The sequence below is a fragment of the Callithrix jacchus genome, chromosome 18 (genome assembly GCF_049354715.1).
Source record: "Callithrix jacchus isolate 240 chromosome 18, calJac240_pri, whole genome shotgun sequence".
Classification (NCBI taxonomy): domain Eukaryota; kingdom Metazoa; phylum Chordata; class Mammalia; order Primates; family Cebidae; genus Callithrix; species Callithrix jacchus.
The window spans coordinates 9,635,335-9,648,943 of NC_133519.1; the positions used below are offsets into that span (position 1 = coordinate 9,635,335).

General features: G+C 52.6%; 1 protein-coding gene and 1 non-coding gene across 2 annotated transcripts; both read right to left on the reverse strand.

Moving 5' to 3' along the window:
* Positions 1-2,347: 2,347 nt before the first annotated feature.
* Positions 2,348-2,418, reverse strand: TRNAG-CCC (transfer RNA glycine (anticodon CCC)). The gene has a single exon. It is a non-coding gene; the product is annotated as a tRNA-Gly (tRNA).
* A 759-nt stretch (positions 2,419-3,177) lies between these two features.
* Positions 3,178-12,820, reverse strand: LOC128930097 (metabotropic glutamate receptor 2-like). The gene is made up of 3 exons (XM_078355519.1): positions 10,506-12,820; positions 6,857-7,694; positions 3,178-4,383 (listed from the first exon to the last, which is right to left on the reverse strand). The coding sequence occupies exons 1-3, from the start codon at positions 11,109-11,111 to the stop codon at positions 3,290-3,292; spliced, it is 2,538 nt and encodes an 845-aa protein (XP_078211645.1). The 5' UTR covers positions 11,112-12,820; the 3' UTR covers positions 3,178-3,289.
* Positions 12,821-13,609: the final 789 nt, after the last annotated feature.

Consider the following 13,609-nt stretch of genomic DNA (forward strand, 5'->3'; position numbering starts at 1 on the left):
AAAAACATAAGGAAGAAGTACTCATAACTGCTACATTCCTATTTCTGCAACTGGCCTCCTGGCAGCAGCTGCTATTTGTAACCAACCACCTGCTCTCATTGCATTCCATATTCTGCCTTCAGCAAGCTCCTCAGCTGGTTGTGGTGTTTTACCTGGTGAGGGGACATAAACCGTTCCTAAAGGATCTGCTGTGTATCTTTTACCACAATGAAAACTCACACACACACAGGCACATGCACACAAACATACAAACAGATACGGATTTATCCTGAAGAACTTCAAAAAAGCTCCTGTTAAAAAGGAAATGATCTGCTTTAAAAATCAGTTTTTTCCCATTGCTTCACAGTCCACAGCTTCTCTTCTTTTGTCTCAACCAATCTTCCCAATACAATTCTCCCCCTGCTTGTGCCTGTGGGATCTTCCCCCACAACCTGCCTTTCTTCCAGCTTCTTCACTGCAGTAAAAGAAGAAACCTGACTATGGTGGATGCGCTTCCTGACTCATGAGAAGATAAGGAATAGAGTCAAAACACTCTTCAGCAAAAACATACGATATTTTTGGGACTCTAGAGTCTGAACGTGTTTGCTTCATGGCATAAGTAATCCTCAATTTCCTTTTCATGAATCAGGACTTCTAGGTTTTTCTTCCCTAACATCTGATCATTATTTAGAGCTAAATAAAAGAAGACATTATGGGCCAGGCTCCATGGCTCACACCTGTAATGCCAGCTGCAGTGAGCCGTGATCACACCACTGCTCTCCAGCCTGAGTGAGAAAGCAGCAACCCCATCTCTAAAACAAAAACAAAAAGCAACTATGTATTGCAGCTCAGAATTTCTTCACGAAAGTCAGAGATCCCCAAAGAGTTTTAAAATACAAAAAGAAAACAAGCCAGTTAGTTCCAACCTACTATCACCATTGTCTTATACGCAACGTGTAGAGAGGCAGTCACACTCCGAAAACTTTTGATACTGAATGAATTGAAGGTCATTTTTGAAACAGAAAGACAAAAAAAATTCCCTAAATGTGGCTCGTCCTAGATTTTAAGCAATTGTTAAATGGGGAAAAAATCTTCCAAAACTCTTTGGAAGGAAATTCATCACCTGCTGTCATTTGTTGTGTCTCTAACACAGTAACATCCTCACAACACAACAAGATAAACAGTTCCCAGGTTCTGTTCTTTGCTTTCCTGTATTACAAATATATTTCTCGGACCAGGCATGGTGGTTTAGCTGTAATCTCAGCTACTCCAAAGGCTGAGGTGGGAGGATCACTGGAGCCCAGGAGTTCCAGACAGCAGTGAGCTAGGAGCGCGTCACTGCAATGCAGCCGGGCAACAGTGAGACCCTGTCTCTTTAAAAAAATAATAATAATAAATTTAAAAACAAATATAAATGTAATTTTCGGGCCAACATCTTTTCTATTTTTTTGAGACAGAGGCTCACTCTGTTGCCCAGGCTGGGTGCAGTGGCCCCATCTTGGCTCACTGCAACCTCCACCTGCTGGGTTCAAGCGATTCTCCTGCTTCAGCCTCAAGTAGCTGGAATAACCAGTGCACACTACTACACTCGGCTAGTTTTTGTATTTTTAGTAGAAATGTGGTTTCACCGTGTTAGCCAGGCTGGTCTTGAACTCTTGACCTCAAGCCATCCGTCCGCCTCAGCCTCCCAAGCCCCCATGCCAGGCCAAATTTCAGGCCAAAACCTGTTGACACATATTTCCAGACACAGATTCCGGAACCCCTCCCGGAACACCATGGGCCCACAAAACACTTGGAGGCCCCGGTAGCTGACAATGTTAGCAAGTTCGGTTCTCGGTGTCTGGGGTACAGCCCCCAGGGTCCCCTGCACTAGTACCAGTCTCCGCAGCTCCCCGCAGCTCCACGTAGATTCTTCCCCACACACTTCTTTCTTTGGGCCGCTGAGCCTCTTGGACCTCTGAGGTGACTGCCCCACCCACAGCTTCTCTCCTTCCCTGAGCATCATTTCTTGATCCTCAGCATTGTGGCTCAGCGGGAAGCCCAAGGTCCAGCCCGCGAATCAGGAACCTGATGGTTTCTTGGGTTTGCAGGGATCCGCCCAGAAAATAGATAAAGGTAACAGGTACCAATATCAAAACTGCAGTGACTCGCCAGAAATACTTCGTATTTGCCACTTTGCTAAATGGTTTGTGGAGTCCAACGACTGCAGGGGTCCCAGGTTAGTCCCCGGAATGTCTTTTGGCACGACCTTGGTCAGTTTACCTTTCGGTGATGAAGCCTCTAAATGCACTATTAGAGTATGCGGTATAATTTTGCAGGGCAGAAGGGTTAAGGCAGCCATAAGGGAAGTGAAGCTCGAAAGCCCAACTGCATTGGCTGGGAATTGAACCCGGGTCTCCCGCGTGGGAAGCGAGAATTCTACCACTGAACCACCAATGCTTCCCTCTTATCACTGTCTAGCGGAATAAGAATACTGAAAAGCGTATCCAGAAAGACATAGAACCTGTTAGAAGAGGCTTTTCCAGTGTCCACTCAAAGCTAACAAAGACATCCAAACAAATGTTTTTATACAAAAATTCTACTAGTCAAAGTTATAAATATTAAAATAGCTTATTTTTTGTATCAAAAATCTTAACTCTGAAAAAGGTCTTTTTACCTGCATTACAAACCCCTGATAATGAAACATAAAAAGTTCATTCGTGTTTCTTTTTTCTAATCCTAATTCTTCAATTGTCAACCTCAAACTGCTGCTTAGTGGCTCTGAGAAGGTGACAACAGGTAGTTTAGGTAAATAAAGTTCTAACTGGGGAAGAAATGAGGAAGCAGAAGCAGAATTAGAATTAGTAGAAAGAGAAAATAAAAGGCCAGAATCCAGGTAGAGATAATGAAGAAACAAAGGTTGGTCCACTGAGTTAGTCCTTTGTAGCTGTTTTTTGCAAAAGCATAACTGATGATCAGTCTTGTAATCATTATAATACTATTTGTCTGCTTGAAGAACCCCTCAGTGGAGCAGGGCAGAACCCTGTTCATCTGAACATATTTCTGCCCCCCATCTCCTCCCAGGATAGAGGATGACATGCACGTCCTGAAATCTCAGCTCTCTCTAATTCGAGTTCCCCATCTCCCTGGGCATTTCCCTAGGCCCTATTCAGCCCTCCCACCTTCCCCTTGAGATCCACACAAGCTGCTGTCCCCTGAGTGGCCATTTAACCTCTTGGAGCCCCAGAGCTACCAGTAGCAAGATAAATAAGATACCTAGTAAATAAGATACCAGGAAACAGAGGGTCTGGTGTCCCACCTCCCTCCACCTCTATGGCAGGTAGCTCACCCGGTAGTCACTGGAGGTGACGTAGAAGATGGGCAGGAATTCCAGCCAGATGATGCAGGTGGTGTACATGGTGAAGCCAATGAACTTGGCCTCATTGAAGTTTTCGGGGCACTTGCGAGTCTTGAAGGCATAAAGCGTGCAGAGCGCGATGAGAAGCACGGTGTAGGCCAGTGAGCCCAGCATACTTGCATCGCGGTGGTTGCAGCGCAGCGTCACCACCTCCCGCCGTTCGGGAGCGGTCTCCTTGCCTGTGCCCGGCGCCTCCACCACCAGCCAGGCGACCACAATGAGCGGCTGGCCCGAGATAAGCGCCAGGCAGATGGCCACCTGTGAGGCAGGACTGATGAAGCGTGGCCGCAGAGCACCCTCCCGGGCCCCACCAAAGATGCGTGCAATGCGGTTGGTCTTGGTGAGCAGGGCTGAGTAGCAGACAGAGAAGGCAGTGCCCAAACCGAGACGCCATAAGGTACACACTGCCGTGGATGGCTTGGCAATGAAGATGAAGGTCATGCGGTAGCAGAGGAAAACACCACCCAGCAGGATGTGGCAGAGCTCCCGACCTGAGGCCTTGACCACTGGGGTGGCATTGTGCCGCACGAAGACACCCAGCACTAAGAGGGTGGCCAGGGCACCCAGGCAGGCGATGGTGACAGGACCCATGGCCCAGGCATCGCCCCAGCAGATGTACTCCTGGGGCAGTTCGCAGCAGCCAGTCAGGCTGGCATTGGGCCAGTAGCCCAGGCCACAACTGGCACAGGTGACCTCATCTAATCGGTACTCATAGGGCTGGCACGGGATGCAGAGCCAGCAGCAGACCTCGCCCGGCTGCACACTCTTCACCTCATTCTGGAGACAGGGCTCACTGCAGCGAGAGGCAGGCAGGGGGCCGGCTGAGGGTGAGGCCCATGGGATGAGGCTGGTGTCCAGAGTCAAGCCTTCTGCCCAGTAGCCCACCTTCTGGTAGCAATAGCACCCACCGCCTGCACGCAGATAGGTAAAGATGTTGTAGCGGCCAATACCATCACCAAAGCCATCAAAGCAAACCTCGTTGTGGGTGTCAGCTGGATGAAAGGGGGCTAGGATGGGGAGGGAAGGAAGAGACGGTTGGACTGGCGTGCCACCCTGATGTGACCTCAACATCCACCCTAACATAAAACCCAACCACCAGAGCTGAGGCCACCATTAGCCCTTCCAATCCTTAACCTAAAACTAAATCCTGCCTTGACCCCAGTCATTTTTCTAACGGAGAGATGACAACAAAGTCTTACCCCTAAACTCCAACCTCAAACCCCAACCCTAAATGCCAAGTGTAATCCCAGCCTTAAAGCCCAGACATCTCCAGAAACCTAAGGTCCACATCAGTTCCAACCGTGACTCCCCAAATTCAACTTTAGTGCTATCCAACACTTTCCAACCCCGGCCCCAAATCCCAACTTCATCAAAACATACACCACAGCCCTCTCCCCAGACTCAGTGCTAAGGCTAAACCCAGTCTCAGTTCCAATCCTGTCCCCACTAACCCTAACAACAACTCCGGCTCCAGCACCCCCAGTTCTTTTTATTTTTAATTTACTTAATTTATTTTAAAAGTTTTTTCTTTTTAAAGATTAAAATACTATACCTACTCCTAGTTATATAGAATAGTATTACTAATGCAGCATTATAGTATTAGGTAGTGAGGAGTTCTACTAAGTTTTTTTTTTTAATTTTACTTTAGGTGTATGCTATATCCAGCATTTCTCCCCATGTTTTCCCTTTCCACCCCCCCACCCTCCCCAACCCCTGCTGTCCCTCCCCTACCCCCCCCCACAACTGCCCCCAGTGTGTGATGCTCCTCTCCCTGAGTTCACATGTTCTCATTGTTCAACACCCACCTATGAGTGAGAACATGGGGCAGCACCCCCAGTTCTAACAGCCACTCTGGTGCAAACTGAATCCCAACCTCAGTGGTCATCACCTGCAACCACTTCCTCTCTCCACCCGCACTTCATCCCATGAACCCCACATCTCCCAGCCAGGCTCTAGCCAGGATTTACAACCATCCCCAGCCCCAGTGAGAAATCAGAGTTCAAGAAAACAGAAGACGTGCTGAAGGACCAGCCTAGATTCAAACCCAGGTCCCCTCAAGCACCTACTCTTTCTACTCAGCCTCAAAGTTCTCAAAATCCAACTCTAGCCCTACCATAAATTCCACCCAAGCCAAACAGGCTGAATTTAGCCTTGCTCCAACAACCCAATCAGACCCGAGTCCAACCCTAACCCCTACCCTGATTGTAGCATAAGTCTGAATGTCAGTTCTATTGGAATTACTCTTCATCTTAACCCTGAGCCAGGGCTTCCAAGCTTTGTCTCCCACTGTTCCCAAGGTGATTCTTTCTCAAGCATCGTGATGATCTACAGCACTCATTCCTCTTAAAGCTGGTACTTTTGTTAAAATAACTTTTGATTTTGGGAGACTTTCAGGCCACCTTGAGTGGAAAACCAAGACTAGGAATAGAAATTTTCCCTGAAGCTAGGCGCAGTGCTACATGCCTGTCATCCTAGCTACTCAGGAGGCTGAGGCAAGAGGATTGCTTGAGCCCAGGAGTTGGAGGCGGTATTGTGCCTGTGAATCTGTCAATAGCCACTGCACTGCAACCTGGGCAATATAGTGAGACCCCATTGAAAGAGAAAGAAAGGAGGGGGAAGGAAGGAAGGAAGGAAGGAAGGAAGGAAGGAAGGAAGGAGGGAAGGAAGGAAGCAGGGAAGGAAGGAAGGAGAGGGAGAGAGGGAAGGAGGAAGGAGGGAGAGAAAGAGAAAAAAGAGAGAGAGAAAGGGAGAAAGACAGAAAGGGTGGGAGGGAAAGAGAGAGAAAGAAAGGAAGGAAGGAAATAGGGAGGGAGGAAGGAGAGAAAGAGAAAGAACAGGTGGGAGAGAAAGACAGAGAGGAGAAATAGAAATAAAAAAGAGAAAGAAAGAAAGCAGGAAGGAGGGAGGGAGGGAGGGAAGAAGGAAGGAAGGAAGGAAAGAGGGAGGGAGGAAGGAGGGAAAGAAAGAGAGAGAAAGGGAGAAAGAGAAAGAGTGGGAGGGAGAGGGGAAAGAGAGAGAGAAAGAAAAAAGAAAGAAGGAAAGAGGAAAGAAAGAAAGAAAGGAAAGAAAGAGACATTTTCCCTGAATAGATAGTGTCATCCTGATGCTCACACTCAAGCCAGCCCGATTCTGACTCTCACTGCTGCCTGAGAATGGGCTGCTTGAGGTCTCCTGGTCTCCACCCCTGGCAAGATAAGGAGACAGAAGGTAGAAGGCAAGGCCCAGGGAGGAGCCAGAGACCCTCAAAATGGCAGGACCAGGCCAGAGGTCTACTCTGGAAGACAGTGAACCCTCAGCCCCTGCTGCAGTTGGAGTCTTCTCTGCCTAGCATCCTTGCTCTGGCTCTGATGCCAGCTGCCTCTGGGTGAGTCCTTTACTTTCACTATACTGTTTCCTTAGCAAAGGAATGGAACCTGAAGACCTGCTTCCCCTCATCCTCTGCCAGCCAGCAGACCAGTGGACACTGGCCAGCACCATTACCATAAAACTTGACGTTGAGCACAAAGTCCTTGTAGAGGCGGCGCCCATTGACTGGCCGCATGGCGTCACAGAGCCAGGTGGTGTTGGGGCAGAGGGCACGGTGCATGTTGTGCAGCGCATGGGCCATGGCGTACACTGCATTGACCACAAACATGATCTTGGACTCCTGCTCAAAGGGCACAGCCCGTAGAGAGTGGGCTGCACAGTCTGGCTGCCGGAAGCTGCAGCGGAACCTTTGCTCCCAGAATTCGCAGAACCAGGGGTTCCGGCTGTTGTTCCAAGGGTCCAGGCTCTGGAAGTAGGAGGCCAAGTCACTGATGGGGTAGGAGGCCAGCTCGATGGTGATGGCACCCTCATCAGCCCTCTCACTGCCGGCCACCACGCTCTCCAGGGCCCCCCAGCCATCACTAGCCACCCAGGTGAAGCTGGCATTGAGGCGCTGGCTGGCAGCAAGCAGCTCCCGGGCATCCTCAGAACAGGTGAACAGGACAGCCACATGGGCACTGGGCTTCTGCAACAGGGCTCGCACCACGCCCTCAAAGGCCGCACGGCTCATGGCACGGCCCACTTTCTCCAAGGTGGCCACGCAGATGTTGCGGGCACAAGCCTCTAGCTCAAAGGCCTCAATGCCTGTCTCGCCATAGTCACCCTCAGATGCCACAGTGGACACATAGGTCCAGTTGAAGAAGCGGAGAATCTCAGCCATGGCCTTGGCTTGGAAGAAGTCAGGGGGCACTGTGCGGGCAAAGTAGTCATAGCGTGACTTGTCACTCAGCCTGGCACTGGTGGAGGCGTAGCTGATCTGCAGGATCTGAAATAGCCGTAAGAGGTTGGCCACCTGGGGCAGGAGTAGAGAAGGCAAAGATCGGAGGTTGGATGGAACACGAGAGACAGGTGCACCCCACACAGCTAGCAGGTCTTATGTCAAGTGTCTGCAGGCTCAGCCCTAAGGGCTCCCTCTCTACAGGCTGCACCCTAACTTGACAGTCTTCTTTCTGGGGCAGGGAGTTTTTTCTCTCTTCCGAAGGGCTGAGACACCAGGGTCATGAGCCACACCTGATCCCCTCTGCCAACCCCTTTTAAACACGTGGCAGGGGGGCTGAGGGAAGGCCTGGGTGGAAGGAGATTGGCACCTGTCTACGCTGGGGCAGAGGGAGGCGCGAGATGGTGTCTGGCTGCTCAGGGCTCCTCTGCTCTCTACCTATTTGAGGGTAGGTAGTGCTTCCCCAGAATCAATCTGATGGAATGATACAGAAAGAAGAAAAAGGTTCCCCTAAGAAGAAAGACCCAGATCTCAGGGTCCCATAACCCTAATAGTCCAAGGCTTGGTCTCCACTGGATACCCGAGTCTTAAATAAACAAGGTTCCTGATCTACCACTGACTGCCTTGCACCCCATTGCCCACCCTCAGGTCCCACAGGAGTGGGATCTAGCCAAGGGCCTGGTAGAGGGTGGGCAGGTGAAAGCAGAGCATGGCCCAGATTCTATGGCACAGGGATGAGTCCTGTGTTGCAACTGGATACAGGCTATGGCTCTGACAGTCTAGGGCTCAACGTCTCCCCCCACCCCACATGTTCTACCTTTGGGCCCCTGGAGTTGGCAAATCTCCCTGAGCCTCAGTTTCATATCCCTGCCCTACAAGGCTGCTGAGAGGATAAAAATGATCATGCATGGGAGGCCACAGTGCCTGGCAAAGGGAAGATGATAGGGACATGGGCAAGAGAGGAGAGTAGTCATGAGGGGAAATATCAACAGGCAGGTGCAGCCTATGGGTGACGGGCTAGCCTTGTGTTGATCAGGACAAGGGAGAAGCAGACCGCTGCAGAGGCGTGGGCCCTGCTCCAGGAGGCAGGCTGCTCAGGATGGCAAGGAGATAACTGGACTCCTGGAGATAAATGCATGGGCCCTAAAGAGGTCTGTGGAGAAGACATCAGCAGAGGCCCTGGAAGACAGCAGTAGGTAGGAGGCCACCCACTCATCCCTGCCCCCACCCAGGGCTGCAGATGTAGATTCTAGCATAACCACATCTTCCCAGGCTGCTACCTAGCCATCTCCGGTGACTGGGACTAGCAGGACAGATAATCTGCTCCCAGCAGTGGATGGAGCCACCAGGCCTCCCCAACCCCAGGCCAGAAGCTGACTCCAGGATTCTGATTCCTCCTTCTGCTCCATTTCTCCTGAACAACTGTTGCAGGACAGGGGGCCTGTCCCTCTCCATGACGGCAATGGCATCAGTCACTCTCCTAAAGGAAGCTGAGGCCCAGCCAAGGCCTACCTTATGTCCCCCAGCCCTGATTCTAGCTCCAGCCACATCTTCCAGCAGCCTGTGCTGGGCACTTGGCAAGTGGGAATCTGAGTGAGAGCGAGGACCCAGTCAGAGAGTAAGAGGATCAGAGCTGGGCACAGCCCTGGGAGCAGCAGAGGGGTGCCAGTGGGGCCAGCAGCCTCTGCTGAAGCTGAGCCACAGGGCACCCTCTTCTGGTACCTGTGGGAGAGTAGGAGGCAGAGGGCAGGGGAGCTGGCTCCCCACCCTTCCCACACCCTCAAATCCTGTGCCCCTGAAGACTCTCCAGTACCCTCCCCCGACACACATTCTGTTTATCTTCCTCCTGACTCCCCTACCCTGAATTTCTCCTCTGGCCACTCCTGGCTTCTATCTGGCCACCCTTCTCCCATTCAAGCAGAGATGATTTGACAAACCAGGAGAGGCCCTTGGCCCAGAGCTGATTCCACAGCTCCCCTCCACCAGTGCCTTGAATGTGGCCCCACCTCTCTCTCTCTCTCTCTCTGAGCCTCGGTTTCCTCACCTATAAAATGAGTTAAAAATAATAGCAGCTAATATCAACTGTGCCCTTATGACTTGCCAGGCCCCCTGATACATATTGGGCACGGATCAACTCATTACATTTCCGTGGTAAACCTAATAGTAGAAAGCGTTACGGGCCAGGCACAATGGCACACGCCTGTAATCCCAGCACTTTAGGAGGCTGAGTGGGTAGATCACCTGGAGTCAGGAATTTGAGACCAGCCTGACCAACATGGTGAAACCCCCTCTCTACTAAAAATACAAAAATTAGCTGGGCGTGGTGGCATTTGCCTATAATCCCAGCTATTTGGCAGGCCGAGGCAGGAGAATCACTTGAACCCAGGAGGCGGAGGTTGCAGTGAGCCAAGATCACGCCATTGCACTCCAACCTGGGAGACAGTGATACTCTGTCTCAAAAAAAAAAAAGTGTTGTGAATCTGATTTCATAAGGAAGGAACTATGACATGGAAAAGAGAAATAACATGCCCAGGGTCAGGCAGTTAGTAACTGGGAGAGCCAGGATTCAAACCCAGAAGCCTGACTCCAGAGACCTGGTTATAAGGCCCCTCAGGGCTGTTTAACATCAAGGATAAGGGTGTGTGTGTGTGTGTGTGTGTGTGTGTAGTGGGAGTGTGAGTAAGATGTTCTTCTCTTGCACAGTCTCTAAAAATCAACTGCCATTATGTGATTGGGGCACTTTCTTAGCTTCTGTAAAAGCTACTGCAAGGAAGCTTCTAGTTTCCCTGCCAATGCACAGCAGCCCTGAATCCCTTTTCAGCAGGAATTCTGGGTCACCACCTCTGGCCTCCCTCCCTAGCCCCCACTTGGGGGACCTCCACATACCTGGATGGAGACATCACTGTAGGAGCCGCCAATCACACCAGTGATGGCAGTAGGAGCATCACCATGGGTGGCGTAAGAGCCATCGGGGCAGATGTGGCGTGAACCATCAACACCACGGCTAAGTGAGGCACGCACAAAGTCCAGTGCCTGCTCCAGGGCGTGTGTGTCCTTGGAGCAACTGTCGAGAATATGCGCACCCAGGCACACGCCAGGCAGCAGGTGCGGGTCACGGTTGACGTGGTCCAGTGCAAAAAGCATGGCCTCCAGGCGCTGGATGCCACCGTGCTCATTGACAGGACCGCAGTCCTCAGCCGGGCCACCCTTCTGGTGCACTGGGAACAGCCCACCCAGCACCAAGTCTCCCTCCATGGTCAGCACCTTCTTGGCTGGGCCCTCAGCCACAGCACCCCACAGCCGCAGCAGTGCCAGGAGCCCAAGCAGCGATCCCATGGCCCCAGAGGAGATGGATGGGTCCAGCAGACCTGGATCTCCAGGGGGGATAAGATTAGAGGCAGCAAAGGCAAAGAGCGGAGGAAACAGGGACCAGTAAAGGACAGACAAGAAGAGAGATGAGAAGGGACCCAGCTCCTGCAGAGATAGAAACATAGACAAACAGACCAGGAAAAGTGGAACCTGAGAGCAGCTGCCCCTTCTGACTCCACCTCCCCCCAATTGCCTTTCCTAGGTACTCAGGAGCCAGGGACAGGGTGGTTTCATGAACTAGGCTGAGAAGCTCCTGGGACTCCCCTGGGCCTATCTCTCAGCCCTGGTCTCAGCTGGGCAAGAGATGGGGCCTAGTCCCCTACCAAAACCAGCAGTGGGGAGGGATGCAAAGAGTGAAGGCCCAGGCAGATGACAGGAGACCCCAGCCAATGCTCACCCCTCTGTAAATCAAAGGGTGTCCAAGACCAGCACAAACTTCCCAGGATCACGAGGCCAATACCTTTGGAACAGTCTATGTCAGAGTTACAAACTCAGAGGTCTCTATCCTGAGCCTTGGATTTCCAGACAAAAGGACCCATCAGGGAAGAATCTCTAAGGGACAGTCTCCAACCCATGGGGAGATGAGCCTATGTGAACACCCAAGAATCCTAGCCTTTGGTTCTTAAAAAGCCATCCCCACAATGTCCTAACTGAGGAAGGGATAGAGACCCTAAGCCCTGGGAATGAGACAGCAACGTAGAAAGGCTGGCCCCAGGGAGGGTACCCAAGTGGTCAAAGGTCATAAGTCAACAGGGCAAGCAGCGTGTGTGTCAGAGTTGGGGGATAGAGTCTCCAAACAGTGCTGAGGGTGAGAGTGTGGGACTCCCTAGCTCTATGTAGAATGCTGTTTGAGACTTTGTGCCTTTGTTTTCTCTTCACTCCAAACCCAGCAGAGAAAGTCACCATTTCCAATCTCCCCATCCTCAGCTTCAGGGACCTGCCCACCCTAGCCATGACCCTCAGAAACCCCCTCCCTGTCTCTTCCCCCCTGCAGCCTATCATGTGTACTCCAGCTGCCTTCCCAAACACACCCCACAAAGGCTCTCACAATCGCACAGGCTTGGAAAGGCTGGGAGAGGGCTACACCTCTTTCCTCAGAACAGGAAAGGAAACTGAGTTTGAAGAAGGGCAGCAACTAATTCAAGGACCCCATGTGCTGGCCACAGAGGCTAAGGCTCCTCACTTTGCTCCCTCAGCTCCCAGGGCAGGGGCACTGGGCTCCTCTGGGGATCAGGAAAGAAGCAGCTCACACAGGCAGGCGAAGGAGAAGCAGGAAGGAAGACCAGCGCAGATGGGGACAGGGACCCAGGTGGGGGCTGAGGCCAAAACTGGTCAAGTCGCAAGCCTCCCACAGGGGAGGCCCAGACGGAAGCTCAGAGGAAGGAAAGGGACAGAAACCCGGAGTCAGGCAGGCAGGGACCTGGGCCACAAAATCTGGGCAGGGAGAGAACGAGCCTGAGAGGTTGAGACAAAGACGGAGGCACAAACAGAAAGAAGGACCAGAGGACGTTGGAGCAGGAGCAACGGGGAAGCGCTATTCCGAGCGTGCGTTTTCTGGGGAAGAAAGGCGGGACGCCCAGGGCTGTCTTCCCGCTTCCCGGAGCTCCCAGGGAGCGTTGTCTGGACATCCCGGCGTGGGCGCCCCACAACTCAAGGGCCTGCAGGGCCCTGGGACGTGAGGTCAGGGCCAAAAAGGTTGGCAGCGGTAGCGGCACCACCGGCTCACCCTACCTGGTGCGCTCGGCTCTGGTGCGGAGAGAATCGGAGTGGAGCGGGCGGGGGACGCGGGGCTCTGGCTCCCGCTCGCTCCCTTGCTAGCTGGCTCTGCACTCTCCGCCCGCTCGCTCGCCCCGCCGCTTTCAATCGCGGCCCGCCCCGGCCCCGACCCGCCCCCAGCCCCTCCTCCGTTCTTCCCGACTCTGACTCCAGGTCTCCAGCTCCCAACCCTGCCTCCGCCAGCCTCTGGACCCTCCACGCTCCAGCTCTTCTTGGGACCTCTGGGTCTGCAGCTGTTCACATCCTGGTGCTGAATCTCCGAGCGCTCTCCCTCTGTGCTGGAGCAGGTGCTTGGTGGCCCACTCCGCCCCATTATCAGACTACCACCTGGAGAGTACAGGTGGGGGAAGGGGGAATGCCATGGGGCAAGGTGTGAGGAAGGTCACTGCGCCCCAACAGGTGCACATAGTGCTACTGCAGAGTGGAGGAGCTGGCCCTAGCGTCAAGGGGTACCTCTGGGGAACAGGTAAATGGGCACGTGGGAAACAGGCGGAGTCTATTCCCCCCACCCAATGACCAGCTGGATCTACATCCCAGGACTGAGCTGGTGGCATGTGTCCTCAGCCCCTTCTGGGAGCTGGAGCCTGAGCTGGAGCCTCATTAGGAGGAAAAGATTGGGGAAAGGGGAGGTCAGAGGAGAGTGGGGGGTCCCCTTCCTTCCTGCAGATGCCCTTTAAACCTGCCACCTTTTTACTCCCATGTAAAAAGGGTATTCAAGCAAGGAGATAGCAACCTGCAGAACCAAGTACTAGGGTCAACCCTTAGGGAGTGTTATGGATGGCAGGGGGATTTGGAAGGGGAGGGGCCTGGGGAAAGACTTCTGGAACTGGCTGCTGCGTAGGAGG